The sequence below is a fragment of the Propithecus coquereli genome, unplaced genomic scaffold (genome assembly GCF_000956105.1).
Source record: "Propithecus coquereli isolate 6110/MARCELLA unplaced genomic scaffold, Pcoq_1.0 Scaffold114, whole genome shotgun sequence".
Classification (NCBI taxonomy): domain Eukaryota; kingdom Metazoa; phylum Chordata; class Mammalia; order Primates; family Indriidae; genus Propithecus; species Propithecus coquereli.
The window spans coordinates 1,448,705-1,468,616 of record NW_012135414.1 but is presented as its reverse complement, the minus strand read 5'-3'; the positions used below and the strand labels follow the sequence as shown (position 1 = coordinate 1,468,616).

General features: G+C 37.0%; 1 protein-coding gene across 1 annotated transcript in view; it reads left to right on the top strand.

Moving 5' to 3' along the window:
* Positions 1 to 8,375, top strand: part of MELK (maternal embryonic leucine zipper kinase) — a 52,321-nt gene extending 43,946 nt beyond the window's left edge. The window contains exons 9-11 of the mRNA XM_012656045.1: positions 158 to 326; positions 4,168 to 4,271; positions 8,198 to 8,375. Coding sequence (XP_012511499.1) covers positions 158 to 326; positions 4,168 to 4,271; positions 8,198 to 8,375 — 451 coding nt within the window. The remainder of the gene's footprint in view (positions 1 to 157; positions 327 to 4,167; positions 4,272 to 8,197) is intronic.
* Positions 8,376 to 19,912: the final 11,537 nt, after the last annotated feature.

The following is a 19,912-nucleotide window of genomic DNA, read 5'->3' as shown; positions in this document are numbered from 1 at the left end:
TTTCTAGAGGGAGATGGCTTTGGCGCTCCCTGAGGAGGATTGAGGTGATCCAGCCCTGGCATGCCTGAATGAGGCACCCTAATGTGTGTACAGGGACAAAAGCTGGCCCTTGAGGGCCCCAGCAGGCAAGAGGCCCAACTTTGTGTTTTTTTTTAAGGTGCCGCTCAGTGGAACTAGATCTCAACCAAGCACACATGGAGGATACTCCAAAAAGAAAAGGAGCCAAAGTGTTTGGGAGCCTTGAAAGGGGACTGGATAAGGTTATCACTGTGCTCACCAGGAGCAAAAGGAAGGACTCCACCAAAGATGGGCCGCGAAGGCTAAAGGTAAGTAGACTGGAATTCTTTAATGTGAATATCAGAAGCTGACTCCTAGCTGCGTTGCTTTTTTGTTTGTTTTAAAAAGAAAAGTACTGAATGAATTGATTAGTATTTTTTATTTCCTTATTTATTCATTTAGTTAATATATATTTTTCGAGCAACTAACATATGCATGTTACTATGCAGAGGGCTTTGAGAATGCAGAGGTTAATTAGATAGAGTCACTCCCTTCAAGGACCAAACAGCTATAATTCAGATATTTAGGAGCAGGTGGAGGGATTAATCACAGAGGCAGCAAGGAGGTGAGGAAGCATGGGGCACATAGGGGAAACTGAGAGATGGCTTCAGGATGGGGAACTCGAGCTCAGTTGTGTCTCTGACACACAGAACAGTCCCTGACACATAGCTTCTTTTGTAGGCTCTTAGGAAATACCTGAATGCATGGGAAGATTATTGAACTTTGAGCATGGTGTGTGAGGAAAGTAGTGCGTGGTGGGCTAGCAAGGTAGGCTGGGATGTCCTCAAGGCCTGGCTGAGAGGTTTGGATCTTATTTGCTAGACCTGTTATACTTTAAAAGGAGTAATGTATCAGTGGTGTGGACAATATATTTGGTATAGAAAAGAAAGGAAAATAAGCCATTAGGAGATACAAAATACTTTTTACTCTCTTGGATTCTCTGTGAGCATTCATCCAGGCATCTAATGCATGACACTTTTGTTTGGTGGAAGTGTAGGAAACAAGAGGTAAAGGTGTGAGTAAGACACAGCCCATGTCCTTGAGGAACTCATAGAGTGGCAGTGAACACAGGCTGTGATGTTGCCCTGACACACTGGGCTCAGTGCTATAGTGAAAACATGTTCCAAGCGGTGTGGCTCCAGAAGAGGGAGGAGAGAAGATGGTAGTGTTCTCATGACTTGGGGACTGGATCTGTGTTTAGTTTTTGCAAGGAGACTATTATATTGAACAAATCTGGGTGGTTTGAGGGAAGGAAAATGCAGAGCTGTTGGGCAGAAGGGTGTTTAAGCAGAGAATGAGAATGTTCTGAGATCCTATTTATATTCTGTCTTAAAGTGGAAGAAGATAGGACTTACCCATTAGTATTCACTGCCTCGTTGAACTTATGTAGTGCATGAACTTTACATTACATGTGGCTATTTGTTAGACACATCCTTTATCCTTTTATTCTGAGGTTTCTCTAGTTGGAGACAGTTATGAACTACTTCAAACTATGGTAGTAAGGAAACCACAGTACCATTCCACTAAAAAACATTAAATAAATAAAATTAAGGAAACTTGTTCAACCATACACATTATTGAGAAGCTAAGCAGTTATCAAATATCAAATGGGTAATGTTCCAAAAATGTTCACGTAATGTAAATTTTTTTGGAATCTGAATGCATTTTTCAATAGAAACTCCTGCAGTGTTTGTTAGCTTTCTAGGTACTTACCCAGTACTTCTAGAATGTAGGAGAACAACCACAAGATCGGTCTTAGGTTCTAGCTCCAGCTTCATACTGTATAGCTTTGATAAGTCATTCTATCCTTGACTTGTTCAATTTCTTTGTAAAATCTAGAGATAATGCCTACCCCGGCAACCTCACAAGACTCCACACATGGGATGCTACATTGCGTATGAAATGCTTTGTTAATATAAGGTGGTGTTCCATCGTCAGGGGTCGTTATTATTATCAATGTTGAGCATCTCAGCCTCCATGTAGCAGAACTGTACTCCTAATTAGCACAAACTTTACATCTGAAACTTAATCTAACTTTGAGTCTAACTTTAATGCTTTAAGTTTTGCTGAACTGAAGGACTTGTTTTAGGAAATTAGCTTCATATCTTCCACTAACTTCTTATGCAGTGTTAAAAAACTATAACCAGAAAAGTTGACAGAATAATATAAAGAATACTTAGTTTTTTAAGATAGCACATCATATATAGTTAAGCCCTCTTTTAGGAAGCAATTTATAAAAATCTGAAATTTAAATAAGAGTCTGAATTCTTTATTTTACAAAAGCAATAATTTAAATTGTGATTTGAAAGTGTTCAGTTTATTATTTACCTTGACAGAGCCAATTTAATTTAATGAAAAAGCCTTAGATTAGGAGCCAAGGTCCCATCATTTACACTCACCTTCACAATGTTTTCTATGTCAACATATCATGTGCACTGTTATTTATATGGTATTCTCTTTATATTGATTCTCTTTTAAAAAACAGATTTATAAACTGGGCATGATGGCATGTGCTTATAATCCCAGCTATTCGGGAGGCCAAGACAGGAGGATTGCATGGCCCTGGGAGGTTGAGGCCAGACTATATAGTGAGACCCCATCTCTTCAAAAAGATTTATAGAAGTATAACTGACATATAATAAATTGTACATACTAAAAATGTACAAGCTGAGCACGATGGTTCACACCTGTAGTTCCAGCTGCTTGGGAGGCTGAGGCGGGAGGATCACTTAAGCCCAGGAGGTTGAAACTAGTGACCTATGATGGCACCACTGCACTCTAGCGTGGGTAACAGAGCAAGAGCCTGTCTCTAAAATAATAAAATAAAAAATAAAATAAATAAAATATACAATTAATATGCTTTGGCATTATATATAACACCTGTGAAACCACTTTTTAAAAACTCAAATTTATATAAAAGGAAACTATATATTACTAGTTTTTGCTAATCATTTTTCTAAATCAGATTGGAACAAATACATAAATATTAAAAAATATTTATCTGTGTACCACCCAGAGTTATCTTGTGTATCTTGTATCATGCTATGGGAAACCCTACCTTAAGAAATTTATGTCTCTTCTTAGGCCACACGTTCTTATTTTGAAAAGTAAGGTAGTTGGTTCCTTTCCTACCTCAGCATTTTATTATTTATGAAAAGAACTCAAATCTGAAAGACATAGAAATTATGATATTGTTTGACAGTGAAGGTACTACTGGGAAGGCAGGGATTTTTATGTTTCTAGGACCTACTAAAACAGTGCCTGGTATATAGTAAACATTCAGTAAATAGTTATTGGATGAATGAATAGATACATACCAGTTAGGAATGAAATCATCTCTGATCCAGCCTGAGCTACATAGTGAGACCCCATCTCTACAAAAAATTAAAAAATTAGTGGGACCTGTTGTTGCATGTCTGTAATCCCAGCTACTTGGGAGACTGAGGCAGGAGGATTGCTTGAGCCCAAGAGTTTGAAGTTGCAGTGAGCTAATGATGACACCACTGTACTTTAGTCTGGGCAACAGAGTGAGATCCTATCTCAAAAAAAAAAAAAAGAAAAGAAAAAGATTATCTTTGAGAATTGTGCTCTTGGTCAATGAGAAAAAATAGTTTTTAAAAGGCGTGCCTGTTATATTCATTTCCTTATAGAATTGTCAAAGAATCAGCTCCTGGAATTCTGTAATATTCTTTAAATAATCCAGAAAGAATGAAGGAAACATATCCAACTATATACAAACCAAACTTTGTAGGATATTTGTTTCATCTTCCCACAGTTTACATTTCAAGACTGTTTCTATCATAGTGCGGAAAGGGAGGAAAGAGGTAAAGCTCAGATAGATTGATGTTATGTAATATTTATTTTTTTTAAGAAAAGATAGGTAGGAGAAGAAGTTGGAAGTATAAAAAAGAAGATAGTAAATTTATTTCTCCAAGCTTTCCCAGGGCCATTAGTTTACCAAGAATTGGCTGTAAATTCTTTCAGTAATTTTCTGGAAATAGTTCCATTTGGAAAGGTACTATATTGAGTTTTAGAACTCTAGATCCGGTAGGATGGTCTTTGTGTCAATGTAGAGATTTACTTCTCACCCCTTCTTTTTCTTTTTTTAAGCTTCACTATAATGTGACTACAACTAGATTAGTAAATCCAGATCAACTCTTGAATGAAATAATGTCTGTTCTTCCAGAGAAGCATGTTGACTTCGTACAAAAGGGGTAAGAAGCACATTTATAGGCTGTTGTATTTATTACTTAATGTCTTTTGGACTTTGAAAAAGTATGGATTGATCCCCACCTCCCATCCCCTGTCCTTTTTAAAAAATATGTCTCTCCCACCTCATTCCAAAAAACTTTTAAGATAGTGTCATTGTTTATAATTTATTCTCTTTTATACGAGCTATAAAAGTTTTTAAGGCACACGTATTGTCCCACTTTCAAAGCTAGACTTTTCATTTCAAAATAGCAAAATTTGAACTTCTTTCATTTTCCTTTTAGATCTATTTCCTTTGATTTTTAGCTTAATGATAATAGTTATAAATTGTGATCTAAATTTGTGAGAGGTTTCAAACAAATCAGGGATTTATATAGAATCCTTCTTAACTGGCTATTTTACAGGATTTTCAGTGCTTTAGGAAGTTATTTCACTTTAACTCTTCCCACTGTTGAATGAATTGCCCTGAAATGCTCTTTGGTTATGATCTCATGGTCTGAATCGCCAGACATCTTCTGGTTATGCAAGATGTCCATGTTTGTAAGCATTTCCATTCAGTTATATCTCTTTAAAATTTCTTTATTGAGCAACCAGTAGAGCCACAAATAGATTTAAATCATGTAAACAGAATTGTCAGTATAGAGTAAGATTTTCAGAAACAATCTTTTGCAAATATAATTTTATTTTTTACTTACCTATAAATGTTGGCAAGTGTTCCTTACATGAATCCTGATTTTCCTCTTTAGGCTTCATTAGAACACATCTAACTCATTGTGATCTCTTCTTCATGCTTGGGGCTTATCTATGGTTCCAGAACCTCTAGCCAAATCTCTATCACAGGCTTTTCTATGGTCTTTCCTTTAGTATATGAGCTCTCTATCAAGAGATCACTAACTAGCCATTAACCAATACTTTGTCCTTCTAACTTCCTAATCAACCAAGAGGTCTCTGCCTTGACCGCCTTCTTTTCTTTTTACATTCATTGCTTGTTTTTATCTTCTTTGACATAAAGCAGAAAGAAAGACAAAAGTTAACTTTTTCAGTGGTGTGGTGTTACAAATTTTGGTTATATTCCATTATCATCTTTTTCCAATCAGCATGAATTACTCACTACTGTCTCCCATATGACTAAATTATTCTATGCTTCATCATCCTGTCAAGGACTTTAACTAAGGGAACTCCTTTTGGCATTTCTGATATTGACTGCTTAGTTTTAAGAGATCAAACCCTTTCTCTAAAACACATAACTAAGTTAGAAAAAGAATGATATTTTGTCAAACTTCATAATACATAATAAACAATGTAATTTCTCCATACATCTGTGGAATAGTGCCTGATCATGTGCCCTTAAATATTAAGGGAACTGAAATTTAAAATCGATCCTATTGTTTATTGTTTATTTAAGATCAGTAAGACAGATAAAATGTAAAGTATTAATATAACATAAACTAATCCAAAAAATTTTATTTACACAAATTAAATGTATGCAACTTTTCCGGATCATACCTATTTCTTAGGGTGAATTTAAGGCTTCACTTAGACTGGGCTTTCCATTATCAAAGTAGCTAATGTGACAGTTCTAGCTATAAGTTCCATACATTTCAGCTGTGGGAATGTACCATCTCCTTGGGCTTTCTTTTGCTTTTCTTTTTTTTTTTTTTTTTATTTCAGCATATTATGGGGGTCCAGATGTTTAGGTTATGTATGTTGCCCTTGCCTCCCCACTCCCCCCTAAGTCTGAGTTTCAAGTGTGCCCATCCCTTGGATGGTGTGCATTGCACTCTTTGTGTATGCAAATACCCATCCCCTCCTTCCCCCTCCCCCCTGCCCGACATCCAATAGATGTTATTCTTATATGTGCACTTATGTGTTGATCAGTTAATACTAATTTGATGGTGAGTACATGTGGTGCTTGTTTTTCCATTCTTGGGATACTTCACTTAGTAGAATGTGTTCCAACTCTATCCAGGAGTATACAAGAGGTGCTATATCACCATTGTTTCTTAAAGCCAAATAGTACTCCATGGTATACATATACCACATTTTATTAATCCACTCATGTATTGATGGACACTTGGGTTGTTTCCACATCTTTGCAATTGTGAATTGTGCTGCTATAAACATTCAGGTGCAGGTGTCTTTCTTATAGAGTATCATTTGTTCTTTTGTGTAGATGCCCAGTAATGGGATTGCTGGATCGAATGGTACTTCTACTTGTATCTCTTTAAGGTATCTCTGTATTGCTTTCCACAGAGATTGCACTAGTTTGCAGTCCCACCAGCAGTGTATGAGTTTTCCCATCTCTCCGCATCCACGCCAACATTTATTGTTTTGGGATAAAGGCCAGTCTCACTGGAGATAAGTGATATCTCATTGTGGTTTTGATTTGCATTTCCCTGATGATTAGAGATGTTGAGCATTTTTTTAATATGTTTTTTGGCCACTGTTCTGTCTTCTTTTGAAAAGTTTCTGTTCATGTCCTTTTCCCACTTTGTGATAGGGTCATTTGATTTTTTCTTGTTGATTTTCCTGAGTTCTAAATAGATTCTGATTATCAGCCCTTTATCGGATTTGTAGGATGCAAAAATTTTCTCCCATTCTGTAGATTGTCTGTTTGCTCTTGTGACAGTTTCTTTGGCTGTGCAGAAGCTTTTTAATTTGATGAGGTCCCATTTATTTATTTTGGTTGTTGCTGTGATTGCCTTTGGGGTCTTCTTCATAAATTCTTTGCCTAGGCCAATGTCTAGAAGAGTATTTCCAACATCTTCCTCTAGAATTCTAATAGTTTCACTCCTTAGGTTTAAATCTGTCACCCAGCGTGAGCTGATTTGTGTGAGAGGTGAAAGGTGTGGATCCTGCTTCAGTCTTCTACATGTGGCTATCCAGTTTTCCCAGCACCATTTATTGAATAAGGATTCTTTTCCCCAGTGTATGTTTTTGTCTGCTTTGTCAAAGATTAGGTGGCTATATGAGGATGGTTTTATATCTGGATTCTCAGTTCTGTTCCACTTGGTCAATGGCTCTATTTTTGTGCCAGTACCAAGCAGTTTTGATTACTACAGCCTTATAATAAAGTTTGAAGTCTGGTAAGTTGATACCTCCCATTTTGTTTTTATTGCCTAGAATTGTTTTTGCTATGCGGGCTCTTCTCTGGTTCCATACAAAGCGTAAAATTAATTTTTCTACATCTGTGAAGAATGATGTTGGTATTTTAATAGGGATTGCATTGAATCTGTAGATCACTTTGGGTAGTATAGACATCTTAACAATGTTGATTCTGCCGACCCACGAGCATGGTATGGTTTTCCACCTGTTTACGTCCTCTGCTATTTCATTCCTCAATGTTTCATAGTTCTCCCTGTAGTCTTTTGCTTTTCTTTCTGTCATAAAGTGTTGTGACGATAATAACCTCTTATTACTATTAGAAAAACCTCAAAAACGTGGGTGCCTTTCTGATAGGTGAGTGGCTTCAGCTTTATTTATATGAAAGACAGAAGTTTCTGATGAGGTGCACACACAAAATATTCCTCATCTTCCCTGTGCTTTCCTTTGTTGTGAACATTGTGGAAATCGCCTAATGTTCACGGATTACACTGTTGAAAGGGTTGCATAAGGAATGCCAGATTTCTTGAGCATGAATGGCATGTACAGCTGTTAAAGAAGGACTTTTCTTTAGAGTACGGGAGAATTCTGGTAAAGCCTTTTCATGCTTATTTTTTCTTAGGATCCTAGTTCAGCTTCTGGGAAAACACCAGTCACACTCCATTACTAAAGCATAGCTAGGTCATTTGGAAACTGTAAACAGTAATACATTGCTTAATATGAAATAATGGTTCATTTTCTCCACTGGCCTCCTAGAGGCTTAGAAAACTCTCATATTATACAGAATATGGTTCTCCTACTAACTGGCTTCTTATCTGTTTTTTCACAGTTATACACTGAAGTGTCAAACACAGTCAGATTTTGGCAAAGTGACAATGCAGTTTGAACTAGAAGTGTGCCAGCTTCAAAAACCTGATGTGGTGGGTATCAGGAGGCAGCGGCTTAAGGGCGATGCCTGGGTTTACAAGAGATTAGTGGAAGACATCCTATCTAGCTGCAAGGTATAGTTGATGGATGGTTTCTAGCCCACTGGCTGAGTGTGGGTGTGATATAGCCTACATGGTGACTGGCGTGATCGGTTTGATTTTAAAGTCCATTGGAACTACAAACTCGTTTCAAAAGAGCTATCTTAAAACCAGTATCTTTTTGTTTTTAAACAAAAGATATTTTGTGGATGAATCTAAGACAAGCCCATCTGTCGTTATCTGTTACTGTCTTTTTAAATCATGTGGCTTTGTATATTAATAATTGTTGACTTTCCTAGATTCACTTCCATATGTGAGTGTAAGCTCTTAACTGTGTCTCTTTTTAATGTATAATTTCTCTCTGAAATAAAACCTTTTGTGCATATAGCAAGCTTCTCTTCTTTGTATTTGATTTTGATCCAAATAAAACCTCAAATGGCTTCCTATTAAATAGAGACTATTTGGAGTATGTTTTATACGTTATCAAATATGCCTTGGGCAGAAAAACAGATAAGAATTCATTTGCATAATTTTTTCCTGTCTCTGATTTAAGTAGGATTTATTGAGATCGTTAACTAAGTCACAGCTGTGGTTACCAGAGTTAAACAATACATTTAATATGTTGAATAAAAGAATATTGACTTCAGTAAGTATGTTCGGTCAACAATGGTAAGTATCCAAACCATGAACCCCATGAAATGTTACTTTATGGTAATTTCCCTAAGTCTCAATGTTGGCCCCAAATTTATATTTTTATTTCATTTTATTGGTCTCTAAAGGCCAGATCTCAAGTTACATTTGTATGGATTTTACCAATTAAACTAGTTGGAGAAAAAATAGTACTCTTTCTGGTCAGTAGTGAGGGGAGTGTTTTGTCATTCATTTATTCAGTAAGCCTTTACTAAGTGCTTACAAGCATTAGGTCCTGGGGTTGAAGTTGATACTGTCTGAACTCAAGGAGTTCAGAGTCTATTAGCAGAGGCAGATGCACAACACAAGCCAGCGTTTATAGCATAGAGGGGATGATCAACTTTTTATGCAGTTAGGAACGATTTCTTGGAAGAAACAACATTTGTCTTTGAAGGATATATAGGAGTGCAGCAGAAAAAGAAAAGGGAGTAGGACATTCTTGGCAGCAAGAACAGTATGTGCAAAGGCATGGAATTTCAAAATAGCATTATGTGTTTGGAGTAGAAGCAGAAGGTGGTGGAAGGGAAAAGTACCAGGAGATGAGAGGTTAAAGTTTAGATGGAAGTAAGTGATGAAGGATCTTGAATGCTCCACTAAACTAAGTGGGTTTTTTTGACAAAGGAGAGCTGTCAAAGGGTTTTTTATAACAGCTTTATTGAGATATAATTCTCAAAAGTTTTACCCTTTTAAAATGTATACAATTCAATGTTTTTTAAAAATATATTCATAGTTGTGCAAACATCACCACGATCTAATTTTAGAACATTTTTAACATCTCCAAAAGAAACCCCATACCCATTAGTAGTCACCCTCCCCACCTCCAGCCCTTGGCGACCACTTATCTACTTTTTATCTCTATGGATTGACTGTTCTAGACATTTCATATAAATGGAATCATACAATATGTGGCCTTTGGGGTTTGGCTTCTTTCAGCATAGTGTTTTCAAGATTTATCACGTTGTAGCATATACTAGTACTTCTTTCCATTTTATAGCTGAATAATATTCCACTGTATGCATACATCACATTTATCTATAAGTTGATAGACATTTGGGCTGTTTCCACTTGGCTATTATGAATAATGCTGCTGTGAACATTGTGTATAAGTTTTTGTGTAGACCTATGTTTTCAATTCTCTTGTGTATATACCTAGGAGTAGAATTGCTGGGTTATTTAACATTTTGAGGAACTATCAAACTGTTTTTCGAAGTCACTGTATCATTTTATGATCACACCCAATGATGTATGAGGGTTCAAATTTTTCCACATTCTCCCCAACACTTGTTAATGTCTGTCTTTTTAATTTTAGCCATCCTAATGTGCGCGAAGTGGTGTCTTATTGTGGTATTGATTTGCTCTTCCCTAACGATGATGTTGAGCGTCTTTTTATGTGCTTATTGGCCATTTGTATATCTTTTTTGAAGAAGTATCAAGATCCTTTGCACATTTTTAATTGGGTTGTGTTTTTACTGTTGAATTGTAAGAATTCTTTATGTATTCTAGATGTAAGTCCATTATCAACTGTATGATAATATATATGATGATATAATATTAAATACATGATATGCAAATTTTTCCATTCCGTGGATTTTTTTTACTTTCTTGATGGTATATTTTGAACAAAAGTTTTTGATTTTCTGAAGTCTGGTTTATCTACTTTTGTAAAACATGGAGTACGATTAATCTTCTATCCTATGGGAGATGGCATGGTCTAGAACAGTGGTTCTCAAAATTTTTTGACCAAGAAGCAAGTACACATAATAGAAACACTTGTGCATTAGTAGTATCTGATTTGGGTTTTAATTTGCATTCCCCTAATGACTTTGGGATCCACTACACATAAACATATATATGAAACACTACTTAGCCTTACTTTAAGTGATACTGTTTTCTATTCTGTTTTCTCTTACAACCTTCTAGTCTGACGATTGTAATTTTTAAATTGAAGTTTTTAGTATGTTTACTTTATTTATTTTTTTTGAGATAGTGTCTTGCTCTGTTGCCTTTCTCCTTTGGCACCTTTGTTAGAAATCAATGATCCGTATGTGTGTGGGTCTACTTCTGGACTCTATTCTGTTCCATTGCTCTACATGTATATCCTTATACCAATATCATACTATCTTTATTACTATAACTTTATAGTAAGCTTAAAGTCAACCAGTGTGGATCTTCCAACTTAAAATTGTACTGGTATTTCCATATGAATTTTAGAATCAGCTTGTCAATCTGTACAAGGAAACTTTTGGGATTTTGGTTAAGATTATATTGAATGTGTAGTTCAATTTGGGGAGAATTGACATAATCTTAATAATATTGATTCTTTTGATCCACGAACATGGTATTTGGTCTTCTTTATTTCTCTCATCAATGCTTGTATGGTTTTTGATGCTTTTGAAAATGGCATTTTAAAAATTTCAATTTCTAATTATTCATTGCTAGTATATAGAATTGAGCTTTATATATTGACCTTGTATTTTGAAATTTTCCTAAACTCACCTATTAATTATAGTAGCTTTTTTGGGTAGATTCTTAAGGATTTTCTGTGTAAATAATCATGTCATTTGTGAATAAAGCCATTTTCTTTCTTCCTTTTTAATCTGTATGCCTTTTAATTCCTTTTCTTACCATATTACATTGGCCAGAACCTACAGTATGATGTCTAATAAAAGTAGTGAAAGAAGATATCCTTGCCTTGTCTTTGATCTTTTGGGAAAAGAGTCATTCTTTTACCATTAAGTGTGATGTAACTTAGGTTTTTTGTAGATGTTTGCTATCAGATCAAGGAAATGCCCTTCTATTCTTAGTTTGCTTAGATTTTTTTTCTGTGAATGAATGTTGAATTTTGTCATGTGCTTTTTCTGTATCTATTGAGATGATCATATGGTTTTTCTCTTAAATTTGTTCGTATGGTAAATTACAAGAAATTTACTTTTGATGTAATTACTGATATAGTTGGATTTAAAGCTACCATTTTACTATTTGTTTTTCTTTAATCTGCCTGTTTTATATTCATCTTTCTCCTTTCTTGTCTTCCTTTAGATCAAATACTTTATGTTATTATTTGCCATCTATTAACTTGTTATAATTTCTATGCTCTCTTTTTAGTGGTCATACTAGATTATAACATGCATCATTAGTTTATTATAGTCTACATAGCACTTTACAAAACAAAAACTTTCCAATAGTTTAAACACATTACCCCCTCCTGCTTTTTCCATTATTGTTGTCTGCATTTTAAATTTCAGAAGACATTGTAGTTACTGTGTTACAATCAGTATTCATTTATATTTACCCACACATTTACCCTATTTGTTGCTCTTTATTTGTTCTTGCATCTCCATGTTTTTGTTTTGGGTCATTTTTTTCCCTTTGACCTTTGCCTAAAGTACTCCCTTTTATATGCATTTTAGCGCAGGTCTGCTGTTGGTGAATTGTCTCAGTTTTTGTTTGTCTGAGGACATCTTTGCTTTACTTTTGTGTTTAAAGATTTTCCCACTGGATATAGAATTCTAGATGGGCAAGTTTGCTTTCTTGTCTCTAAGCATTTTAAAGATGTCATTCCATTGTGTTCTGCCTTCTGTCATTTCTTTTGCCAAATCATTTTATTTTTGCTTCTTTGAAGGTAATGTTCCTTTTCCTCTAGCTGCTTAAAAATTTTTTTCTTTGTTTTTGGTTTTCAGTAGGTTGTCTTCGATGTATGTGTTTTTGTTTTGTTTCCTGGAATTTATGCTGGTTAGGGTTTATTGAGAGACTTGAATCTGTATGTTGATTTTTTTTTTTTTTTTTTGGTGGAGGTGCTGGGGAACAAACCCTTTATGTTGATTTTTTAAAATCAGTTTTGAAAAATTCTCAGCCATTGTCTCTTCAAATATTGTTTTTCTGTTCCATTCTTCGTTTCTGGGACTCCAGTTACATGTAAGGTAAGCCTTTTCACTGTGTCCCACCTATCTTTTATACTCTTTTGTGTGTTTTCCCCTCTTTTTCATCGTGTGCTTCAGTTTGCTGACTGGCATGTCTTCCAGTTCACTAATTTTATCTTCTGTTGTGCCTAATCTGCAGTCATACCCATGTATTGATTTTTAAATGTGGTAATTGTATTTCCAACTTGTAAATTTTTATTTGATTCTTTTTGAAAACTGGATTTCAATTCTCTGTTGAAATTTTCCATCTTTTCATCTATTCATTTTGTCTTCATTTTCTTGAATATAAATCTCAGAGATTCAAAAAAAGGTCCTTGTCTAATAGCTCCAATTCAGAGTTAGTTACCTGTATAGGTCAATTATTTTATTGTCTGTTTTTTCCCTTGGTTGTTCATCATGTTTCTTGACATGTCTAGTAATTTTTGTTGAATTTTATGCTAGATACTGTATATTAAAAACTGTCAAAGCTCCAGATGATATCTTCCGCAAGGAGAATTCATTGTGTTCCCTGTCAGGCAGAAAGGGTCAAAGGTGATCACATTAATTCCGTCAGGACTGAACTGATGATTTCAGTTGAACCAAGGCTTTCAACTGAGAGCTGCTGTATTTACAGCAGCTTCCAATAGGTCCTATTAGAATAGTTAAAAATTAAAAAAAAAAAAAAACACTGGATACCAAATGCTGACAAGAATATGGAGCAGCAGGAGCTCTCTTTCATTGGTAGCAGAAAATGTACAAATGTACAAAATGGTACATCCACTTTGAAAGACAGTTTGACAGTTTCTTACAAAGCTAAACATAATCTTACCATATAATCCAGTAATTATGCTCCCTAGGTTGTTATCCAATTGATTCAAAAACTCAGGTCTGCACAATAACCTGCACATGAATGCTTACAGCAGCTTTATTCATAACTGCTAAAAATTGGAAGCAACCAAATGTCCTTCAATAGGCAAATGGAGAAACTGTGATACATCTGTACAAAGGTATATTATTCAGCACTAAAAAGAAATGAGCTATCAAGCCACAGAAAAAGACATAGAGAAACCTTAAGTGCATATTTCTAAGTGAAAGAAAGCCAGTTTGAAAAGACTACCTACTGTGTGCTTCCAGTTATATGACATTCTGGAAAAGGCAAAACTATAGAAATGTTAAAAAGATCAGTGATTGCCAATGGTGGTGGTGATGGGGAGTGTCAAATGGGTGAATCACAGGATTTTTAGGGTGGTAAAATTATTTTCTATGATACTATAATGGTGGATACATGACACTTGTGCACAATGACATGGTGATATACTTGTATTTGTCAAAACCTATGGAATTTTACAGTATAAACAGTAAATCTTAGTGTATGCAAATTTTTAAAAAAATTATTTCAACTGTTAGGGCATACGTAGGAAGAAATGTATACCATGACAGGAGAATCTAACTATATACAAATGTATGAAACAACCTCACTGAAGGCGGTAGGAAAAAAGGCACTGACCTAAGTAACTTTGGAAATGAGAGTCTGTAAGACTAAAGGCAAAAGAAACCACACATAAGCACTGTACTCTAGTTGATAAAGTTGTTTCCCATAGGAGTACAGGTTGAAAATTTGATACATGTATACTGGAATTGAACAACTAAGTAAATGGATGGCAGATGGTAAAAAGCAGGTTTCTCACTGTTAGAGTGGGAATGTGCAGATAAGGGAAGGAGGCTAGAACAATCTATGTGATAATGGATTAGAGAAGGAGACATCATGACCACATGTTTAGCTTAACATATATACAGATGGTTATACATAGAAATATTTATAGATATGTATATATACACCATAGTATACACACATGTATTTCTTTGCTCTGTCAGCTGAGAGGACCTGAAAGACATCCCAGTAACAATAAGCACACCTAGTGACCAGATCTTTGTTTCTAATACCATTCTCCTGTAAAAGGAACAAGGATAACTTGGAGAAATGGCTGATTCTAGGACTGGGGTAGGAAATACGCAACATAAGTCTGGAACAGATTATAGTGCTAGTAAGTGAGGAAATGATGAAACAACAACAAACTTCACATTGATGGGAGTATGTCATAAGTGGAAGAGAACTGGGGATTGTTGGCAGATTTTTTAAAATTTAAGATGTTTGTAATGGCAGTTTATGTAAAAGCTCTGTTACTTCCTAGAAGGGTAACTTTAAGCAATTGGTCAGCTTCTTAAAGTTTCAGGATATCATCTGTAAAACAAAAAAATAGTGTCCTCTTCAAAGAGTGGCTTTAAGAATATTGAGAATATATGTGCAACCCATAGCACGGAGTCTGCCCAAAGTCAGCCGTAGATCAGAGTATTTTCCTGTGTATTTTCAAAACACAAATCTGATATGTACTCCCACCCCAATTCTTCCATTATCAATCTTAACTGTTCCCCTCATGATAAGCCAGTTGACCCAATACCATCCATTTATCGAATATTTATTCATTCTTGACTCCTAACTTTGTTTAGTTCATTTATTCAGTCAACATTTATTGAATTTGAACTTTATACTTGGCACTAGGTGGGATATGGAAAAGAGTGCATGTACTATCTTGTCATCAAGGTGCTCGGGGCCTCAGTGAGAAACATCCTGGGCAGCGCTGAGTTGCACATACGTTCACCCATGGGCTCTTTTGGCGTCTCCTTTCTACACAGCCTCACTGTAAGCCAACTTTCCAAGAGACACTTATTTCTCATAACCTGTGAGGAGAAGGGCCTGGGGTATAATCTTTTATTCCTGCTTTGAGGCACTGTAAAGAATTCTGTAAGACCAGCTGTGGTGTTTTGTGCCACTGTCTAGGAGACCATGTACTTTAGCGGGAAGAGAACTGGATTTTGAGACTCAGACACTTGGACTCCAGACCTGGTTGTGCTGAATAACCCTGGGTAAGTCAGTGATTATTTCCAGGTTCTACAAACATGACACACACATGCAAACACACACACACATACCTATTTTAGAGTTCCTCATAGCATAGCTGACACCACAAAGAACATCAGAGGTTGATATATAATTTGAAATGGTGGATCTGTTTCAGCCAAAATAAGTAGCTCCAACAGGGTAGCCACAAACACGTCACTATATGACATAAGTATACACTCAAAATACAGTACTCCTTCCAAGGGCACTCTGGCCTGGACAACATACTTCCTCTGCATTGAGGTGTCCATTCTGCTGACCTGCTTGGTCTGGTTTATACACCTTAAAAACCTCGGGCATTATCTTGTTGGAGAAAAATAACTTGCATAGAAACCTAATGGAAATTATGAGCACAGAGTTATAGAGCAGGAAGATGTAATTTCATAGGAAACTTTCAAAGAAGTTTGGTGGTTAATGGAAAACTTCTCACATATGTTCTAAGTGACATAAGCCAGCAGGCCAGGGTGTACTTAAAGGTGAGAGTGGAATACTTCAATATTTTAGTGTTGGAGGTACAAAAATGATCTTTGGGGAAAGGGGTGTCTCTCAGGATTTAATATCTTTATCTTATTTTTACATTTTAATGTATGCTTGATGTTAAATTTGATTTTGTTTGGGGCTAGATATTAGAATTATGAAGCATTGATTTGCAGAATTTCAGATCCAAAAGAGACCCTTGAGATAAAAGTCTACTCCCTTCTCCTCACCCCCTCTCCTGTCCCTGCATGTCCTTAGCTGAGAGGAGGATCTTTTTTTAGAGGGAGAGATGAAAAGAAATCACAGGGGACAAGTCCAGGGTGACAAGATCCACCATCCATCATGGCTCCTGACCATGAACAGTTGGAGCCTTTCTCTTTACTCTGTGAGTTTTTTTTTTTAATTAACCTTTTTTCATTTTTCCTACTTTAGAATTTCACATTATAGTCCTTTGTTCATTCTCCTCTTTTCTCTCGATAATGAAAATGGATATAATATGAACTTAAACTCACTTGCCCTGGGTCATTGCCAGTGCTTAATAAAAGTGTATTAGTATTTGTAGTAATGATAATAACCCACAGATAATGATGTCGCTAAAGACCAAAGGGTCCCCTTGCATGAGAAGCCCCCCTTCCAGACGCCTAGCTTTGCTGGATTTAACGGAGACCTTGACTGCTTCAGATAGTCATTGTCCCTTTTAAATTATCAAGGTTTCATGAAGACAAGCATTCTTCACTTAAGGGTTTTTCAGACTGTCTGATGTGCTGGGCTCTGGATAACCTTGTTCCTATGTCATCATATGTCATGCTGCCTCTCGGAAATTGTTCCCTGATGTTTGCAAAAAGGAACTACTTAAAGAAAAACTAAAAGAAATTCCCTTTGTTCACTTAACACACACACTTCACTACTGGAAATGGTTACACTCAGATGAGTGGGTCAGGGTCGTGAGTGGATTTGAAGCTGTGTGATGTGACGAGTGCTGGAAGGAATGGAAGTGGCCAGGCTCTACAAAGAGACTGAGGAGGAGATGGGACAGGCAACTTCAAAAACCTGCAGATGTGTGCAAGAGGTATTTGGCTTCTTCTGGGTAGACCCATGAAGTATAAAGACCAAATGCATGGGGATAGTAAGTCTAGTTTGGTTCAATATGAGCTGGGATTTTTTTCCTCAGCTGTCTGGGAAGAAAAGATGCTTGCTCTGAAAGTAGCAAGTTCCCTTTTCCTGGAGTGCTCAACAGAAGCAGGTGAGTCCCCTCCACTGTGACTTGAAGAAGGGTTAAAAGGATTAGGTGATGTTTGAACCAAATCACTTGGTTGAACCATGAGATAGGAGAAATTGGTCCCTGTCTGATAGCTTAGCATCTTCCCAATCCCAGGGTTATGTGACTAGGTCTAAGCTGTGGGCAAACTGTGGCTGGACCCAGCCATTGTAAACCATGGCTCTGAAAAATAGGCGAAAGAGTTGAAGATAGATGGCAGAGAGAACAATGAGTCATCAAAGCCAAGAGCGAAGACCTTTGGGGAGGGACAGTCAGCAGTACTGGATGCTACAGAGGAGAAGCAGACTGAGGAGTGGGAAGAGAGCCTCGGAGCTGTCAAGCAAGAACCAGGGGGAGTTTCCAGAGTTTTTTGGGGAAGAAACTTCACCTCAGGAAGACACGACAATAGCTGGGAGGTGGAGGCAAGAAGTTCAGACCACGTGCTCATGGATTTGGCTGCAAGAACGATCGGGTAGAGGCCAGACCAGTACTAAGACCTATGAAAATTGAAGGCAGATGGGAAGGAGAACGAAGATGAGGAGAAATAGCTTTACATTGGAGACAAAAAAGATGTTAGGTAGGTGAGAGAGAGAACTTCAGTATGGTGTTTGTACTTTGCAAAGTGCTTTTCAGGTCCACGATGCGATTTGGCCTTTTAGATAGTACTCTGAAGCCTTTGGATAGCGTCTCCGTTTTTCAGATGCACACACAGATGCCGTGCAGATGGGACTAGCTCTAAAGGGAAGGTGAACAGTCTTTTGGTTTAGAGGGGATATTACGATGTGGCTGTGGAGGAAATGCCCAGGGGTAGAGTCTCTAGGGCACCACTGACTGCTGAATTCCATGACTGGTTCATCTTGGTGGCGTATGACACTACTGACTGCTTCCTCCATCTGGAGGTCTTTCTGCTTTTGATGTTATCCTCTTCTGGTTTCCCACCACCCCACCACTCCTCTCCGTCTCCTTTGCAGCCTCTTTTTCTGTCTGGTAATTGTGGGCTCTGACTTTCACTGTCTTCTCTTCATGTTCTTCACATCTCTCTGGGTGATCTCATCTGCCCTATGGCTCTTGATGGCTCCCAAACCTGTGTCTCTGGCCCAGATCTCTCTCAAAAGTTCCAAGCCCGAGTCCACCTCTCCACTGCACCACTGCATTTGCATGCTCCGTAGGCACCTAGAAGGTGACATCTCTAGACTCAAACTTATTATCCCTCCAAACCTATTCTCTCCTATAGGCCCCATCTTTAGGATGATCATTCATCCCAGGTTGCCTGGGATAGTCTCAGTTTAAGCCGGTTGTCCACACATAATTATTATTATTATTTTAAATGGTCAATGTGGTAGACAGCATAATTGTTATTATTATTTTTTTTACTACAACATGTTTTTATTTCACTGGAAAATTCTATATAAAGAACCAAATCTGGTTCTCTTGAAGAAAACATTTATCGCAGCTTAAATAAAAGTTAAGGGAAGAGAGAAGAGTACACTGCCCTGTGCTAGCTCTCTTACTACCTTACCTCTGACTCTGAGGCCCTATGGGATGGAAATCACAGGTGTCCAAGGAAACTCTGCTCAGCCCTCTGACACAGCCTTGAGAACAGCTGTAACATCTGCTTTCTGGCCCAGAGGGCTGAAATCCTGAGAGCTGCCATGGTAGTTACCAAAAATGTGTGAATAAACAGAATGCAGGACTGCATTGGTGTTTTCAGCTAGTTGAAGGCAGTAATACTTCAACTAGGAAGGAAAATATATAATTTATCAAAAAATAGTTCTAATATATAGAAAAACATCTCAATCCTCTGGGGCCAAGACCTGCCCCTTATTTACATTCAAAAAGCCAAGGAGTGAACCCAGGACTGACCAGCAGGCAGTAAGGCAGGGCCTCCTCCACTGGGCATGCTAGTCACCTACTGCTTGAGCAGATATAGAGAGACCAGAAGGTAAGGACAGATTTTTCATTTGCTCATTTTGTGATAGGACAGAGGGGAATCACTGGAGACAAAAGAAGCTAGACTTAGTCCTGGGTTAGTTCCGGCCCCTCAAGAGTCCTAAGAAAGATTTTGAAAGCTTGGATCAACGTCCTGTTTCCTTGAGAACCAGAGTTAACAAGTGGCTGATCTGAATGGTTTGTTGCCATGGAACCAATGTGACTTATATTCTTTTTCATTTTTTCCCTCAAAATCCAGGTGGATAAGAGATTGGGTGGGGAAAGTACCAAATAAATGAGGTGAAAAGGAAGAGTCATATGGAGAGGGCACTACACCAGCTTCTTGGCCTCAAAGAAGCTCTTGAGG